The sequence below is a fragment of the Cygnus olor genome, chromosome 13 (assembly GCF_009769625.2).
Source record: "Cygnus olor isolate bCygOlo1 chromosome 13, bCygOlo1.pri.v2, whole genome shotgun sequence".
Taxonomy (NCBI): Eukaryota; Metazoa; Chordata; class Aves; order Anseriformes; family Anatidae; genus Cygnus; species Cygnus olor.
In genome coordinates this window covers 20,588,310-20,608,359 of record NC_049181.1, presented here as the reverse complement: position 1 = coordinate 20,608,359, position 20,050 = coordinate 20,588,310, and the positions used below count along the sequence as shown (strand labels likewise).

At 36.8% G+C, this 20,050-nt stretch overlaps 1 protein-coding gene across 2 annotated transcripts in view; it reads right to left on the bottom strand.

Annotated features, from left to right (window-relative positions):
- The window catches only part of THOC2 (THO complex 2), a 54,855-nt gene extending 38,122 nt beyond the window's left edge, over positions 1-16,733 (bottom strand). The window contains exons 1-8 of one of the 2 annotated variants that reach the window (XR_005824172.1): positions 16,268-16,731; positions 10,449-10,507; positions 8,210-8,301; positions 7,111-7,162; positions 4,905-4,975; positions 2,975-3,096; positions 1,998-2,131; positions 156-322 (exon numbers count right to left, since the gene is read on the bottom strand). Coding sequence is in view for 1 of the 2 variants with exons in the window: in XM_040572876.1 (XP_040428810.1) it covers positions 156-322; positions 1,998-2,131; positions 2,975-3,096; positions 4,905-4,975; positions 7,111-7,162; positions 8,210-8,301; positions 10,449-10,507; positions 16,268-16,458 (888 nt within the window). In the remaining variant the exon portion in view is untranslated. Of the gene's footprint in view, positions 1-155; positions 323-1,997; positions 2,132-2,974; positions 3,097-4,904; positions 4,976-7,110; positions 7,163-8,209; positions 8,302-10,448; positions 10,508-16,267 lie in introns of both variants that reach the window. The other variant, XM_040572876.1, reaches the window with a different exon arrangement.
- Positions 16,734-20,050: the final 3,317 nt, after the last annotated feature.

Below are 20,050 nucleotides of genomic sequence, written 5' to 3'. Positions count from 1 at the left end.
TTCTATTCAAATCATGAAATTACCACTTTTAAAACTGGAATTCTACAACATATATTAATTTCCATGCTAAAAAAACTACAGCAGATGTCTGTTATCACTGACTGCAGTTCATCACATAACCAACCAATGATGAAAATAATTAAGAAATACATTACCTGATAAAATTTGAATTTGAACCCAAGGATATGGCATAAAGTTTGTGGTTCACACATGTACATGTATGACTCTATCAGTGGTACAAAGAAATCATCATACTCAGGCCTGCACTCATAGACTTCTAGGATAATATCCAAAACTCTGTTAGGATCAAGGTTAAAACATCCTAGTGGAAAAGAACAGTAGAAAAGATTAATATCACTACTTTTCATTTTCATTCTGTTACTAATCTACAAATGCATTAGTTTTTAAAATTTAATCAAGGCGAAATTTTAACAGAAAAGAATTACATACAACAAAATAATCTGGATCATCTCTAAATACACCGAGCATTTTGACTTGTGTCTAGTACTAAACCAGGCAAAGGCATTCAACAGGACTTTCAATTCAGATTACACAGAAATTTTAAGTTACCATCTTAAGGTCAGCATTTAAGAAGTATAAAACAAATCTCACTAATCCCATAGTGCCAGCAGAAGGCACAGACTTGCTCCTCTCTCCTTGCGTTGCCACACGTATTCATGCAGCTGCATAAATGAGCCATGTAAACCCAAAGCATTATTTTACACCCCAAAAAAGTGTTCAAGTTTGCAGCTAAATCCTGACCCATCTGGTTACACTGCTAGCAGCAATGCTGAATTGGCATGACAATAGGGAGAACTGCTTGTTTATTTTAAGGGAGCAAGAGCAAGGATATAGATCAACTTAAGCCAGTGTTGAAATAGTATCTGTATTTCACTAAACTTTTTCTGCCACAAAATAAATACTATTATTTATATCAAAAGAATCCACATCTACACTATTTTCTTGTTTGTACCATGAGAAAAAATGTTATCCATGCACATCCACTACGCTGCTATGTAATTACATCAGTCTTTCTTTCCCCAGAAGCTATTTCCACTATGTCAGGACCTCCTGCAAATCAGTACTTTAGAAAATTGGACATTTTATAGGAAGTCTATCTGCAAATCCTAAAACTGCAGAAGACAGAAAAATACTGTTATAAAATTCCTCAAACTGAATGTGTATTTTTTACTGTAATAACCACCAAAAACCATCTTATTATCTAGCTCTCTTCCAAAGCAAGTAGTATTACTACAGGGATTTGACAGTCTCAAGCAAAATTCTGTGACAGATGGAAAATTATCTTTACAAAATACTAGCACATCTTCTGGACCATGACTGCACTGGCACTGTATAGAACAGGAAGTGGTGCGAACATTATTATAAAACTCTTTGTGCAAAAAGGAAGTCTAAAATATAGAGAATTACACAACATTTCCTGTTTCAAATACATTTTGCAATTTTATTGTGACCCTATTACTACTAAATTTAGATAGATGGAAAAAAATCACAAATTGAACTAGACAAAGGAGAAACATTTACTACTCATGTCTCTTTATAAAGAACCAGTTGTTCAGCTCCTTCAAGATTAAAAGGATATTCATGCATTGAGTTCAGTACCTTAAAATAGCAAAAGACATTACTTTGTTACTTTCTAATCTTCCTGCTAAGGGATATCAGGAACATCCTCAAAAAACACTACTCTTCAAGTAGCTGCTGAAATTGATCAAAGTCACATTTGGGACTGTACTATACATTTAGTATCTAATTTTTAATTACACAACATTCCCAAAAATCAACTTTGCCAAAGAAACAGGAGCATCCAAATTTCATAATCCAATTGAAGATGGTCTGCCAATACGTTACTACCACACTACATGCCTGTATCATGTTATTTGATTCCCAGATGACCTCAAACAGTAGTCTAAGGTCACCCTCTACAGTTGCAAGACCATTTAAGAAAATCAGTACCCATATTCCTCCAACAAATTCCTTACCTATTAAAGATTTGATATTTTCAAGGATTAAATCACTAGTGATATTTCCAGATAAGTCCTGCCCCAGCTCTGCAATCAGCTTGGCGTAACCTTCATTCTCCTCTCTTAACAAATTAAATTTCTGTTGTTTATAACTGCAAATAAACAGAAGTTAAACACTATTGTTTAACACATCCACAGTGAAAGCTTATTCATGTTCTTATGAATATTAAACTTGCTATACAAAATGTTAACTTTGAATATATTTTCAAGAACTTGCAGTTTATATCAGCTATTGCAAAAATGAGATAATGCAGTACAACAAATATCTGCAAGGCAGCAAGCACTCTCCAAATAAATCCATCTCTTCTTTTATTTCAAATGCAGACCATTTAAAAGCTAGATTATTGTTAGTGCTAACATAAAGCTTGTTCTTACATGCTATGCTGAAGAACTACTCAGCACCTTATCAGTCTGTGATTAAGGACCTATTCTAGTTTTAAATGCTCTTCTTTAATATAGAGACTGAAACATTGGATGCAAAGGCAAAAAATATACATTCACAAAAATCTATAGAGGGTGTTGCCAAAATTAACATAACTGCATTTGCTTATTTATGGGAACATCAAATACCTATGCTTAATTGATATAACAGCAAAAAAATATATATGCTCATATTTAATAAATTTATATTACAAATAAAATGAAAGATTAAGTATTTAATCTGTACATACAGGACAACTGTAGCAAAGAAAAGGTCATAGCAATAAGTGAAGTTAAAACAGGTTTTAGCATTCACATGCTTGAGAAATGTAAGAGGGCTAATGATGTTCTATTATTGTCAGTGACTTGTTAGAGTGCAATGAAACATTTTTCTTAAAGAAAAAACAGTATTTTATTACAAGAAACATTTTTTTTTTTTTAGAAAACATTACCAGATTAATTAGCATTGCCCTTCCCCACCCACTCTCTAGAAAACCCTTACCCCAAAAACTTACAATAGCTTTGTCTTTATTTTAACAGATTTCTGATTGAACTGTTGAGACTGCTTGATAAGTCCTAGTGATTCCAGTGTTTCTGGATCTAAACGCTCCTTTAGGACAGTGTCAGATACAAGATACTAAAGAAAGATCAAGAACACACATCAGATTTGCCAGTTATGAACACCTAGAAACATACATATCATATACCCTCACAGTAAGTTTGAGGCAGAATGCACTTAGAAGTGAATACAACTGAGAAACTATTTAACTAGAACTAGAATTTTACAAGGGTACACTTTATATACAGAACACCTTGAATAAACAAGCTGTAGAGTCTAACTGCTGGTTACAAAGTATACACTACTTAGCATCTACGGATTTTATTACAAGAACTGCATATTACAAAGCTTAAACCCACTCACTCATACGCTGAAAGAAGCCTTATTTTCTTACACTGATTTTTCCTACAAGTCAAGCTTATTCCAGATGGCTAGGAATGCCACTTCAAAAGGCAAAAGTAGGTTGCATAAAGGAGAAATGTAACACAAAATGTACTTCAGAAGCAAAATTTGTTTAACTGAGAAGGGAGGAAACTTACACTCTCTCAAAACTACTTCCTTAAAGGATTCAAACAACTAGACTATATTACTCTACCCATAACACGTGATAAAGGTATGTAGAAAGAAGTACCAAGTCAGCTAACGTAGCTGAAAAATGCAGAAAGAGGAAAAGTTTAACCAGTTCCTGCTTAATCAGTCTAGTAAGAGATCTGATTCCCAACGTTCTCCCAATACTTCTCTTATACACATTTTATAATTATTTTTTTTAATTCTCATTGAGGAAACAAGAAAAAAAATCAGCAAACATGCTTTTAGGAACATTAAAAGTTCAAATTCACATTGCAGGACAAAACTCTGGATCAAAGTTACTTGTGTTACATCTCATTCCTGGAAACATAGTGTTTGTTTCTGATGGCATGTATCATATCTGCAAGTGCTCACTTCATCATTTCTTGTCTCCATGCTATATTCTTCCCCAATCCAAAAAGTATTCATTAAACAAACAATGCAGCAGCCTTACTGCATGAGAAGTTTGTTTGGTCACAGAACTCCTGGATGTCCCTAAATATTTTGCACTGCATTAAAAACAGGAAACTAAATGAACTACTCACATACAAGCAGCTTTGCATCTTGCAATCTTGAGCTACATTAAATCCATAGATCCAAATGGCTATAACACTAAAACTAAAACAATGTTTTTTGAAAATGGGAAAGTAAATTTTTCATGCAGGTTGGGCTGCATCTAAACTCAAGGTCAGCAGCAAGAAGTACAAGTTACCTATTTATATATATATATATATATATATATATATATATATATATAAAATTGTAGTTTATTTTTCTATGATGGATAAAGCTAACCTAAGGAGACCTCCCTGACCAGACTAACAATATGGAAGATACAAATGAAAAGTTTCAATCCATAGGAAGGAATAGACTGACTGCAATAAAAGTGTATTATCAGCATTCAAACTGCTTAGCCATCTGTTATGAACTGTAGTCAATAAGCAACGGTACATACACGATAATTTTCTCCTGAAATCAGCGGAGAAAATAAGCTCAGTGAGTCAATTCCTTTAAAAAAGAACCCAAAGGTTGGTCTATCTGATGAAACAACAGGTCTACTGATGAAACAACAGGTCTACCTACGCTATTTTCTAAACTAGATTAAAAACATGTTCAGCCTGAACCATCTTGTCAACAATACAAAACAGCTAAAAAAAATACTTATTTGTGTATAATTCCTCAAGTTGTTAAAAAACATTTTAACAGACTTCCTCAAAAAACAAAACTGCAACAACATAGTTTTAAGGTTATCTATTTTTTCTTAACAGATTTTGGCATATACGTTTACCAAAAGAATTTGTAAGTGCAACTGAACTTACCAAACAGGCTAATACCAGTTGAGTAAAATTATCCCTCTTACTTTTTTCTTCTAAACAACTTGTTTCAATATCTAGAAGAAAGGAAGAGGAGAAAGAAACACATGTTATTTGTGGAAATTTGCCTCTGTCACCTTCATGGAATTTAGAATTTTCTTTTATTCTTAACTGTTGCGATAAATGCTCATGACGACACAACGCAAAGTAGCTTGTTTTTAACACACTAGCTGCCTGTAACATTGCAGCTACTCATTCACCTTGAGATCCCCGTAATATTTCAATGACAAATCTCACACATGCACAAATCTCACAGAAAGACAGAGCAGAAACCAGAGGAATGTCATAATCATAATTCTTTTCCCTTTCTTTGTTGGAATGAGGTTTATGGTAAACATTAAGGATGAATAATAAGCAGGAAAGAATACAAATACAAATTGCTGAAGAGAACTGGGTGACCCTAGCCTTAACGTCACATTGTTCTAGTCTCTTTTCCCTTGTCTTCAGAATAACCGCTGTCTGCAGTCTTTTACTATCTGTAATTCTGTATTTCCATTCTTTTTGCATTGTCAACGACTGAACGCAATTCAGAAATTCATTCCTGTGGAAAGAGAGGCCATAAAACAAAGGAAGCATGCCTGTCTAAAGTGGCTAAAAAAAACCATTTCATTACAGGAAGCAAGGAGCTGCAAAAGGAGTGGAAAACTCAGTAAACAAAGAATCAAAGGCAGACATTACCAAAAATAAATAAATATGTACAGACACGAGCACAAAAATACACAGAAAAACTAGACCCACAAAGTGACAACAACAAAAATCAGAGAAAGAGACCCCCAAACAGACTGGAAAACAATGATGTAGCAGGGTGGCAGCAGAGGGAACAGACATGCCAAATCAGTCTGGACCCCTGCACCAAAGCATCTCAGCCATGAAGAATCTGAAGAAAAAAATTAGACTAAGGAATACAGATTAGAGGATAAAAACAAGAACCAAAATTCTTATATACGGAGACACAGTAACTGAAAGAAGGCTACATTAAAGGGAGAAAAAAGAATCCTGGTAGCAGCAGACACAGCTTAGAGGGGAAAAAGTGTTAGAGGAAACTCATGGAAAAATAAGCAAGAAATTATATCAAATTTTATTTGTCCCCAGAGTAAACCTAGCTCCCAGTCATGGTTTCTCTGCTGCTAGTAAATCTAGTAAATGCAGGGCAGCTGTCTACATAATATGGGGGGGGGGAAGCAGACACACACTAGTTTCAGTTATTCAAACTGTTTAAGGAACAACCTGAGTAAATTTTCTAACCCAGCTGAAAAGCAAAGGATATCAGTACAACACTGCACTATAAAAACTATTACAAAGAAAAAAAAGATACAAATACAGAGTGAAACATTATGAATGAAATAGTCAAAATGTATCAGTTCAATATTACAGAACTGAGGCTGCACATACAAATTTAATTGGCTGTGAACAGACATATAGTCTCAGCACAGAGGACCCTAGACACCTTCAAACCAAGTGCCTGTGACGAAGAGACTGACAGCAAAATTCACTGAAATGTGTTGAAAAGAACAAAAAGACATAGAACAAGAAATTAAAAGTATGATCTGAAAAAAAGTATTCGGGATTAAAATTCTAAAAACGTGCCAGAAACAGCTTTGGATCAGCATTATACAACACAAAAATCTGAAAGTTATTACCAGAACAAGAGGCATGCATCTTTAAAGCCTGCTCAGTTTGCAGATAACTTGGCAAGCAATTCCAGTTGCCTTTAGGTTTCTGCACAACTAGTACAAGCTCCATTTCACTAACGATGACAGTGCAGATAGAAATATTTACAGAATGCATTCTGAGAACAGAAGATTATGCACCGATTTATTTAAAATACTTATAAGAACGATAACTACATTAAGTCACTGATTCCATTAGCTAGCATCCAATGTTCTTCCAACCTATCTACTTTAACTTTTCTTGACAGAACAACTTCCACTGCCTTTAATAGGTAAACATATAAGAACTGTAACAGAACAAAGCAGAAAAGACATTAAGAACTTTGATACAGATACACTGAGAAAGAACCAAACATTTTGTAAAGGGAAGTAATGCTTTACAGATCTAACGAGTTTTCCTGAAGAAGTGAGCAATTAAATGTACAAAGCATGTATTTCTCCAAATCTATCACAACACTGAAAAGGAAGGGAACACAACTCACCTAATATACAGAATACATCAGCTAAGATAGAAGGCATGTCTTCCCGAAATTCCTAACAAGGAAAAATAACATACATAGTAAATACAGAAATTCCAGCAACTACACTTAAAAAAATAAATTATTCTGTTACATAAAAGAAAACAGTGGCTCTAGAGGAGGCATCCTACTGTTGAGTACCTTTCTGCTTAATACGGAAGGGTAATTGATTTATAGCATTAAATCTGGCATCAAACCAGTAACAGGTTTTATTTTTTCTTAAATTATAAATGGGTAGTTAGTTAACCCCTGTCACAGGCCTGCACTCATTCAGGAATAACTAACTGGGAGAACAAGTTCTTAGGTATACTTGCCCTTGTCAAAGCCTCTATATTAAGCAAAAATCCTCAAAAATTTCACGGCGAGATGCAGATAAATCAGAATCAGCTTTTAATTAAAAGAAAAAAAATTTACATGTCACAACACTAAAGCTTCTCTAGAAAAGCTGTTTTTCCTTCCTGTAATTTCCAGTATCCTTCTACAATAAATATGACAAATGCAGAAGATGAAAGGATTAGCATTCTAGATGTATGAAAGTAACTTTTAAAGTTACATTAAAAAGTATACTTACAGTATATAAATATCCGTATGTATATTATATGCAACATATAGAGATGCATCAATAATAAAAAACAGTAGCATCAAATAGGAGCATTATTTTAATGGTGGTCACGGGACTTGGACATCTCAATAGCAAAATGGTAAACAAGAAACATATAAATTACAAAAACCAGTAGGTGGCATCACTGCCATGCTGCATAAGCAAGTTAAATCTATTTTTGTCATTTATGAAAAACTTCAATTTTCATATGCCCTTAAATTCATTTGTTTATGCTAAAATGAACAGAACTACTCCTCACCACAAAAAGTAGGGAATAAACAGAAACCCTGACAGCCTACATACACTTCAAGCACCCAGAGATGAAGAAAAAGGACTTGACAAGGACAACTTTTTAGATGTGAAATACATGTTTCTCAAATATCATCCTGCTTGATTTGCATTCTAACTTTTTAACAGACTAAATATTTGGTAAGTCTACAATTAAAACAAATATAAACTTACTATAACATCACCAAGAACATTAGAGGCTTGATCATGCTTCAGGTTTCCTCTGACAACATGACATGCAAGCTCATACAAAACCTGTTGGATATCTGTTGAAAGAAAACAGATGATTAAAGAACGCATTAGGTAATCCCTGGTCTAACTTCCGAAACCATGTGTACAAGAATGCTGTAGTCTTCAGACACTTGACAGGTAAAGAGGACATGCTTCGCTTCATGAAGGGAGGGATTTTACTGACACTGACAGATTAAATCTGAGCATCAATGTTTAAGACTTCGCATAAGCAGGCAGGAAGAGATGATCTACTTTCCTGAGAGTTTACAAAAAAACAGTAAAATGGGATGAAAAACTACAGTCCTGAGCATAACGACTTGAGTCTTTGCAGTTGGTTTAACAGACAACTTACAATTCACGTGAATATTATATATTTCAGTTCAGAACTTTTTCTTAACCATCTTATAACAGATGTACTTTCAAAAGCCATTTCTCTAGCAGAAACTAAGATTTAACTGGGGAAAAATGTCTAACCAGGATTTATTACTGCTACTATTTATGGAATTCCCTCACAACCAAAGAAAAATGTTTCACAAAAGCTTGTATTACACTGAAATACTAAACACAGGTGCATTTGAGAAAAATCTTGCAAAGTTAAATACGGTGTTTGCAAAAACAGCTATGGTAAACTTATAAAGGATTGTTCTTTAATAAACAGCAATGTTGATCTACATTTTAATATATGAAAAAATTAAAATTCCATGCTCTCAATTTGCAATTGTACCACATTTTCCTCAATAAATAGCATTTTCAATGATCATAATCATTTAAACCAACTAATTAATAACTTGGGGCCTGCAGACTATTGTTATTTCACTAAATACAGATGGTGATAAAAAGAGACATGTTACTTTTACTTATAACAATGCTTTTGGCAAAGAACACTAGTTGCACAAGACCTGAATATAGCAGGATTGGTTCCTATATCAGTTCTATGTAAAACACCCTTATCACTTTGAAGGCCAATTCAACAGCACAGCTTAGGGAAGTACCAAATTTAAAGATTTACAATGAACCCAAAGCAGCCATAATCATGGCCTTAGTCGTGTCTCTGCAAGTGGCTTCCCATAGTGGGGAGAATTTGTTATGCAGGTATACTGCCAACCCTGACCCGGCCTCACAGGCCTGGGGTATACTGGACTTCAACAGATGTCTTTCTGGAATTAAAAGGCAGAATTGCAAGTGTCAGTGTACTCTTCTCAACAGGATCCTGGTCATGTGGACTCAAGTTCTCAGCAGTCAGCAACTCTGTATCTCACCCCAGACTACAAATATTTTCAGTTGATTTTGTGTTTGGTTGTTTTTTTCTGCCCATCACCAGAAGGATTTCAACCCTTTCTACTGTCTTATTAATTTCTTCAAAATAGATACTGTGTGTATCTAGTCATTCCCACTGGATCTCTTAGATTCTGACAGCAAGAACAAGAAAAAACGTAAGAATTGCCAACCTTGGTCTAGAATAATGAACATCTGGTGACCATTCTTAGAAAGCTTTGAGAATAGCCCATTTGCTTTGCTAAACAAATTGTTCTTTCTTAATGTTACTTGTAAACCAAAACATTTTAATATAAATTATCTTCTCCTCTATTACTACCACCTATGACTATTTTAGCAAGAACTCAAATCACCACCTAAACAGCCCAGCAACATTTGCTGTCTTAGCAATATGGAAGCTTTTCTCCCAATCGATTCTGCAGAGCAAGTCAACATGTAGTTTTTCTTTAAACTTCAAAGACTTCCTGAAGTGAGAATTTAAAACTTAAAGACAACAGTGCTTTTCATTAACAAAAGGGATAGCATCTATAACATGGGTAATGTAAAAATTACTTTCTGCAGTCCACAATCGCACTTGCAGGTATCAGTACTTACATAACTTGCTTTTAGAACAAAATTTAGTGGTATATTGAGTTTGTAAAATGGAATTGTACTTTCTACAGCTTAAACCAAATACTAGCCGACCTTAACACTAGTTACTACTGTCCAAGTAATCTCTCATCATGACATCTGAAGACAAACCTAGGTGTGATGTCTGCATTGCCTTGCTACCTGTAGGATTCTCCTTTAGCATGCATTAATTGTTAATGTATATGAACACTCGAAGCAGATACATGGGTATCATAATCAACTGTTTCCAGGCTTTCTTTTCATTTAATTTGAAGGAAAAAACAAACACACAACTTACCTCTGAAACCGACATTATCATGGCTTTTGTTTTCACTGAGAGTGCGACACAGTTGCAAACTGCAGTAAGAGAGAACATGAAAAATATAGATATTAGGATATTAGCATTGAATAACCAGCATATGTTTCAGGACTCTTGTTGTTCTGGCTAAAATAATTTTAACTCTGGCAGTTTAAATACCTGACTACATTTTAGTTTTCATTAACATTTATTCAGAGGAGTTACACAGCAAAGAAATATGAGACTTCTAATATATCAAACATAGAATAAGGCCTTTATACTTCAAAAAACATGCTTCCTAACATTACATGTGCTTACACATAGAAGAGTCAGAAAACTAGGTGATATTAGTACATCTAAGGAGCCATAGAAATGCTAGCACTAACCTACTGTTAGACAGTGAGGAAATGTTCATCTATTTCTATGACTTGCTGTCACTTCCAATCTCTGGCCTGCAAAATTTTTAATGTTAAACCACGTGCATGTCTTCCAAATGCAGTCTTAGCAAGGGTGAGACAGAATTTTACCTCTAAGTGCAAATTCTCATCACGAAGAGAAGCCACCATAGGCTGCAAAGACCTGTTGTGATGTTTTCTTGGCTACCATCGAGGTCTCCCTCAAAAATATCAGCCATATGTAAAAATTACACTAAGTACCACACAGACTGCAATAAAATAATAGTCCTTTGCATTATAAAATAAATGCTTAAATAGCAGCAGGCTTCACTACACTGAAGGCTTAGAAACAGACGTGCAACCCAAGCTGCTGAGGATTTTCTCTCTTCCATTACATTTTCACTACAGGATGAGGCTTCAAAAACAATTTCACATTTAAAATCAACAGCACTCAAAAGAGGTAGCGGTTCACCTACTGCACTACAGACATTAAGGGAAATCCTAACAACTTCCTTCACATTTGCAAATTTCCAATCAAGCTTCACATTTTTCATCATAAGTCTTTCACATGCAGAAACGGAAGACAGTATCAGAGCTACAGTGTTCCTATATAAGATGCTAAGTCTACAGTTTCCTGTGTGAGCGATTTTTTAAGCAACATTATCTAATAAAGCAGGTATGTACAATTATTATAGAGGCTTATCATGGAAAAATAAATTGTAAAGGATTCTGTAGCAATCCAGCACTCATTCTATTTGCATCCTGTACAGATTATTACCTCTCTAGCAGGAGTAAACAGCTGTTCCAAGAATCAAAGGACAATATTTAGCAACTACGAGTTAAATGCACCTTTAAAAAACAACTGGAAAATAGGCAGTTTTACATATAGGTATAATGTAATCAGCAGAAACATGCAAGCTCAGCAAAAGTGAGGGTATGGCTAAGATGTTCTTAATGCTATTGAACAAAACGCAATATGTTTTGAAATAACCTGAACAGACACAGCAAAATAGAGGACTGTAAATTTATTTTATTCTTCATGAATGGTAAATGCACTTCTCATTTTTCAAGTGCGGATGGATTTTCCCAGCTGTACTTGGCGACTCTATTAATTTAAGTCAGATTTTTTTCATCTTAATTACTACTCCTCAATGAAAAGGTTATCCTGCTCTTATTTCTAACCTCTGTATGCAATTAACAGGAAAGTAAAACCACTGATTCTACAAAATTATCTACCGAGACGCACGTCATGACCCCTATGACTTATGATACCATCACATAGGTTACAGTAGCAACAGCCCTGACTGCTTGGACTGAAGAGTTCACTGAAGTACATGTTAATACAAAAGACAAATTGTAACCCTCTTCCAATCCCATCTCCAGCGATACCAAAATACTAGTATAAAAACTTCATAGTAATACAGGACCTGTTTGATCAATATAACAGGTCATACTAAAGATCAGCCTGTAAAGCAATCTGCTTTCCATTTTTAATTACATTTGAAAAAATAACTTAAAAATCTGGGAGATGGGGATAATAAGTTTCCTTAGGTCTACATGGGAACTTTGGTGGTAGAAAATAATGCGCTGGTATTCATATCTGGATATAAATTAGTATCTGTGCTTATATTCTCCCATACAGGTAGACAACCTCTATAAAGGTGGATGACCTTCCCTGAAGGTGCTGGCAGGCAGTGCAGCTCTTTCATAGCTCACTGGGGAGATAAAAAGAGCACGTTTGCTGCTCCTTCATCCCTTCCTTTCTGTCCTTGGCCACACAGTTCTAGCTCTCATTTCAGTTAAATCAGTTAACTCAACTGACAAACCCGGTGGAAAACTAGTGAAGAAACAAGTCATCTGCCACTTTGCAAGCTGAATCAGCTCACCAAGAGGTCAGATAAACACCAGAGTGAATGATGTAGTGAGGAATGAAGACCAGGCAGAAGCCCTCCCATCCAGCACCATCAAACCATGACATCTAGTCTTAGCTAAGTGCCTAAGTTAAAATCAGAACATTTGTCTTTTCAGTAGAATAAAACCCACCAATATTAGTATGATTAACTAAGGCAAAAAAAAGAAAAAAAGCCACTACAATATTTTCCCACCTAAACAACGCCCAGAAAATGGAAACTCATTAGTTCGTTTTCAGTTCAATATCCCAAACGTTAAAAGCTCCCTTGAAACTTTTATTATTCTAACCTTGGAGCTCATTTCTGCATGTTTAGGACACAGAACTTCTCCTTTCTACCACAACCTAAATTTCTTTTGAATATAAAATTATGTAACAAATTTGAAGTGCAATAGATAACAGGATAACCTAGAAAGTAAACATTAAAAAAAACAACTAAACAGAATCACTTCCGAAAAAATCAGTCTCGAAAGCAAATTTGTTTTGGATTAAGATTGGGTAGATTTGTTTAAACAGGAACCGTGAAGCTGTGTCGATCACCTATAGAACAAGTTGGCATAGCAGAGCCAGAAACCCAACCTAAGGCTCCCAACTCACATGCAGCATCCTATATACTCAGTTACACTCTCACACATGGTCTACAGCAGTAATTATCATAAAGCGCATGTGCCTGCAAATATGGAAGTATATGCATAACTTAACTGATGTGGGTAGTTCTTTTGTTGTGCACAATCAATTGCATTTTGCAGTCAGAATGGCACAACTACAACCAAGGTCTGTATTCCTGACTCTCAGCCCTTACATTGCTCCTCATGCTACAACATTCCTCATGGAAGTAAAGTAACACGCTGGGCATGCCTCAAAGACGTCTCCAAATTTCACGTTCACAGACTGTTGAGCTTCTTCAGTTTATCTTGCAACTTAACATACTGCAGGAACTGCGAGCTCAGTGGTGTACTTGGCTGGACTTCTCCTTTGAAGGGTCCTCGATGCACTTGACCATCACAAAAAAACAAGTAACTATATCCCTGTAACAGTAAGTGCTTGCCACTGCATGATTGCATGTGCGTTATCAATGGCCTACAGTCATAGATGAGCACCTTGTCATGGAAGCCACTGGAGAAAATGATGTAATTTAAATACAAAACGACAGTAGATGGGTACACAAATAGGTCTAGAAGGAGTCTAGACTGATGAGAATAATAAAGCAGTCACACAGATGCCAACTCAATCTCTCTTTTGCAACAGCAAAACAAATCCACATAATTTAATAAAGTGTATTTAGACAGAGAAGGGTCTGAAAAAAAGATACAAGGTGACCACATCCTGACCAATTTTTCATTTTGGTAACAAAGAATGCTTGAACCTAGCACATGATCTGCATTCATGTATCTGTATTAGATATTATTACACACTGGTAGCTGAGTTAATTAAATTGAAAGCATGTACAGCTTTGAAAAAAGAATCAGAACAATTTCTACAAAGTGAACGGTCACTACTACTTCGGCTCCAGAATGCTGCCTTATTAAATGGTTCATTTTAGAAAGCGCACTGTTTTATTTTCCTCCAGTAAAATGGGAGATTAAAAGCTTTGGAAAAAGAAAGACTAAGTTAAACACTAAGAAGCGCTCTCAGAAAAATTTAGTTTAGTAAAAAGTTGTCTAGAATATTGGCTACAGATACGTTATTTTGCTTCCAGAAAATACTTTCATGCATATTCCACATTTATAAAGCTAACACTGTAAAAATTGACAGCCCTTATTCAAGCAATCATATTTCCTTTAAAATGGATGGCTTCTTTTGCAAACTACTGATAAAATCATGTCTGGAACTGCATTTAAGCAGTATTTGGAATAAATGCCACAAATACAGAAATCTAGCCTATTTTATTGGCCAACAGCAGGTTATTGTTTTCTCCCTGGTCATGTGTACAGAGTACCGCTGGAGGGGAAATGAAAGGTGTTAGCATGGCCAAAAGTTCCTTCCACTGTTTAAGTTCTGAGAATTCAATTCAAACGGTGCAACCGTCATTACCGGATCAACTGTAAAGTTTCTGTCCTCGTGCAATCTTCATACAATCTCCATGTCCATAACAGCGAAGTTACAAAAATCATCATCATATTTGAAATACATAGAGCAAAAAATGATTTAATAACCATTATAGAAGGAGACTATCAAGTGAATTTCACAAAATAACACCATACAAAATCAGAGTCTGTTTTATTATAGCCACCTGGGCATTTTTAAGAGACGTATCCGTTTATTCATTTCATTCTTTGTTGTTCATACAGAAATTCACTCAAGTTCAATAAAAAAGGCTCTACTTGTTGCCTAAATACCGTTCAGTTATTGCCGTAAAACCTAAGAGTTTTAAGAGAGAGACTGAAAGGGTATCAATATGAACTTCAGCATCATTTGGGGGCTCCTGAACATGTAAGTTATTATTGTCAGAAATCCAGGTATTGAACAGACTTCTGTTCACCTTGCATCATTCACATCAAAACATGTTAAAATAACATGACAACACAATAACTGTTCTAGCACAATTCAAACACAACAATGGCTACAGAGGGGCATCCCTTCACTACAAAATGGAGGGTCTAGGGAAAATAGAGTTTTGTGCAGAGAGCCTCTATGTTGTTTATTCCCTACACCACTACCTCTTTCTTCACGCATAGGGAAGATTATTACCCTAGCTGCACAACCTTCTAAAATAGATGAACAAAAGAAAATAACATAAGGAGTGAATATCAAGAAGTGTATCTCATATAGTGACCCTCCAAATGCCTATGTTTGAAACTTTAGGGTTTTTTAGTTACAAAGAGCAAAAGCAAATAGAAGAATTAAAAAAATGAGCATTTAAGGCTATGCGGTTGGTAAATAGGGCACTCTTGTCCAAGGTAACATAGTAACAAGAAATTGACTAAGTGGTGAACAACCCCCTGACCAGCAGTGCTCCTGGAACACATCAGGCAGCACGGCTTGCGAACCTGCCGAGCAGCGATTGCTCAAGACAAACAGAGGGAAAGCCCTGAAAAGGAAGCCCCTAGCACACCCGGATCGCTTTGGGAAGCCGCAGCCAGACCCTCTGGCACCCAGGCATTACCCCGCAGGATAACTGGGGCCGGCCAACCGACCCCACCTAGAGCGAGCCACAGAACGCAGCGCCGGCCACCTGCCAACGGGCAGAAAAACGGAACGGGGACCGAGGCCCAGGCCCGAAAGGCCGTGGCGGTGACAACGCTCCCGGGTGAAGGGGAGGGCCGGCACCCGCTAACCCGGCCCAGGGCAGGAAGAGGGCGCTCGGGCAACGGGCGGGCCAGGCCCGGCCGGTGGGGGCGAGCTTCGGCGAGGCCCGGCAGCGAGCGGCGGAGCCGGGCCCAGGGGGGCGGCGGGGCGGCGGTTGAGCCCTCCAGCCCCAGGAAGACCGCAGCGCCCCCCGCAGCCGCGCTCAGCCCGGGCCCCCCTTCTTTCCTCCCCCCTGCCCCCCCCCGGGCCCGCGGCCCCGCACTCACAACTCGTTCTTGCCCCCTTTCTCCCAGTTCTTTATCCACTCGGCGGGGATCGCGCCCGCCATCTTCCCCGTGTGGCGCCGAGAGCCCGGATGGGGGTGCGGCGCCCCCGGGTCAGAGGGGACGCGGCGGACCGCGGGGCACGACGGGAGCCGCGCGAGCCGTGCCCGAGGAGACGGCGCGTTCGCGGCCATGACGCATGCGCGGTTGCGAGGCCGCGCCCTAAACGGGTGGCCCCGCCCGCTACGGGTGTGGCCCCGCCCCCAAGCGCGCCGCCGGCAGTTTGCAGGCCCATTAGGCTGCCCCTTCCTGCCCGAGGCTGTGGGTGCTGCCTGGCAGCCCCCAGGCCTAACGGGGGCTCAGTAGGGATAGGGGTGGGCCCCTCGCTAATTCTGTGGAAATTAACGCAGGCTTTGGTCTTCTAGAGACGGAGCTGAGGGGTCGTGCGGAGATGGCTTGTTTAAAGTGTTAAATGCACGCGAAACGTGATTTGTGGGCTGTGTGTCACTCCCTCAGAAAAATAATAAAAATTAAGACCAGTTAAACAATTGTATTACATTTCATATCCTAGGCTTTCAATTCAGATTCCAGATTCACTGATGGCAGTAATACATTTAATTTTCTTCAGAAAATAAAGCATGTTCTGGAAAGGGGATAAAGGACTGCTTTGTGCCACTGCTCCCCAAAACCGTTGTTTTGCATTGCTGTTCCCGAAAATCATCACAGCACTGGGGGTAACTCTTCAGCTGGAGTCACAGAGAAGAGACTCAATTTAAGGGTGTGAGTTAACAAGCACAAGCAAACAATCTGCTCGTTTCTTTTATTCCAAAAAATACATCAACGTTTTTCAGATGTGGCCTTCCACGTAAGCAATTTACTCGTCTAATTGACAGTGACCCAAAGCGAGGCGCTGTGTGAGTACCACATAGCTTTGTACAGATCTGTGAGCCGCTGTCACACGAGCAAAAAGGACAAAGTTAGAATGGCCGACCAATGAGGGCCGACACACAAAACTAAAATTTAAAGGAAAGAATGTAACAGAAACAAAGATGATGATACAGTTTTCAGAATGCAATGCACCTGAAGCTTAAGTCACCCTCAACGAGTCTTTCAGGGTATTTTACTTGTCATTTGAGTTCTGCATATTTGGAAAGCACTGAACAAAAGAGTACATGTGCGTGTGCACGCATTCAGTTCTCCTAATTATTTGGAACTGCAAAAAATTATAACCCTAGTTACTCAAAATGCAGGGACCCTTGTCCAAAATGATGAACCATCTCCACATCCTTTGTAAACCATGTTGCAAGATGTAGAGGTTTTATCTTTCAAAATAAAATTCAGGTACTCTTCATCTGTTGACACAGCATTTTTACCGATAAATGATCAAATTAGCTTTTCAATTCCTATTTAGACACTATTTTGAAAATTAAAATATTTTTCATTACCCCTTGACAAGATTGGGGATAAAATATTTTAATAAATTATGATATTTATTAAATGTACAGCAAACAACTTCATAGATGTTCTCTTGTGATCATGATCCCTAATACACATGCCCATCTTACAACATGTTTTACATCCCTGCAAGTCTCCCCTAGCTTTTCTTAATTTCTTTCAGTTGCTAACAAGGATATATAAGTTAAGAAATACTTAATTTGGTCAGGCAGCACATTATGTCTTCCCAAAACTGTGCAAGGCCTGAATGTGAACAAGTTGAATTTTACCTTCATGATGAGTGTGAAAGGAGACTATTGAGAAAATAACAGAAGACTAAAGACATCTAGTCATTGCAGGAGCAAAAAGATTACATCCCAAGTTTATTCAAGGAAACCAAACGACTTTTGTAAAGGATATTCATCACAGAATGGATTGAAGATAAATGTAGTTATTACACACAATGTAGAAATATATGTGACAGAAACAATTTGAAAATCTGAGCTTATACTAGTAATAAGTAATAGCTATAAAATCTATGAGAAGTGTTTAAGTAATAGCTATAAAATCTATGGAAAGTGATACTCATACTTGCTGATATATTTCTTGTTAGAAGATAATCACTTCACTATCAAGACCATTGGTTATGGGTTATAAGAAAAGCCATTTCAGGTCAGTATAGCGGCCTTATGATTATTTTCATTATAACAGTGTTTCATATTAACAAGTTTTTGTCTTCCAATACTAATGCAAATATCACAGCAGCAGTGTCACAACTATAGATTTCAAAACTCCAACTTCTCTTTTACTTGAATTTTGTAATTTGACGATGGAACAACCTAACAGAGACAAATCATTGGAAACTGAAATACGGGCTTGCATAACTGAATATGGCTTTAAAGCATACAAATTATTCAGTTGTAGAGAAGAGACAAATGTTCAGTGTTGCATAGTCATGCAAAATAATGACTGCTGCTTCTGCAAATGCTTAGATCCGTTGACCTCTACCTTAGATCCCTTGACAGATAGTGATGAATAGAAGAGAATTTCTCTAAAAATACCATCTTCCCTCTCTCTTGGCCAGAGCTACGAACTTATTTTTTAACAATCTATATATAAATATATATGTATGTTTACTTCATGCAGAGACTTCAGTGCAGTGCCAATTTTTAGTGGTTCAAAGTCTGTGGATTTTTGTAGCAAATGGCCTATGGACTAGGTCTGTAAGAGTAGTACAATGCCATGTAGCCCTAATAAATGAGTAGTATTATATAACGTTTACAGTTTAGTTAGTGATCACAACAGTTAGTGACATTAAAGCCAATTTTAAAAGATATTAAAGATGCAGTTGGGACTATAAAAAGATTTTGCAAAAGCAGATCATTTAGCTGGCTCCCATGGGCATCGATGGGTCTCATAACTATATGGTTTTGGTACATTTGTCCCACAGGCATGTCTGCAACTTTAGACCTAGAAATATCTTTGGATATCTGAATCTTAGGATATACACAATTAAAATATCATTAAAGTATGATACAGCTTTTGAAGGATGAGAGTTTTATGTGGTTTCATGGTTTCTAAAGTTTCGCAATGTGAATGTCACCAAAAAGAATTAAAAAAAAAAAAGAGTATTGTAGATCAGCCATTCAATGGTGACTCATTAAAAGAGCATCTCATTATTGTAAAGTTTGGGCTGTTACTTAAGTAGCTTATTAAATGCTTAAATAATTACGGAATAATTAGGCCTGGGATTAAAGTACAGCCAATTATCAAAAAAAAAATGTACCATGTCAGCATCACTATATTTGCTATGTTTTCTATACATTTCATTTGCCATAAGTGGGGTAATTAAGTTGTGATGAATGGTGCAACATTTACAGTAAATGAAACGTATTATCTGTAGGTGCTGCTATACTGGAATTCTCTTCAGTGGTAAATACTTTGTAATATATTTATAATCCACTTAGAATCAATTTTGTGAACATTTATGCTGGTGAGTGATTTTATCTGCTGAGACTTGAGGACTAGAAGACATGAGTGAAATTTTCCTTTTATGTAAAGAATTGCAAAGTCAGGTCCTGAGATTTTGTTTTTCTTTTGTAAATATATTAATATGTATCTCAAAATTATTAATAATTTTCAAAGCATTGCAATTCTCAGTTCCAAATCACTTTTTTTTTTTCATTTTTTAAATAAAAATAATTAAGAATACTAGCTGAGCATAGGTAGTGTATTATGTAAAGTCTTCTTATAAATCCACATAAAATGAAGTCTTTTCTCAGAAATTATCATCAGATGAAGCACTATATTTTTCTTGTTTCACATAGAATCATAGAATCATTCAGGTTGGGA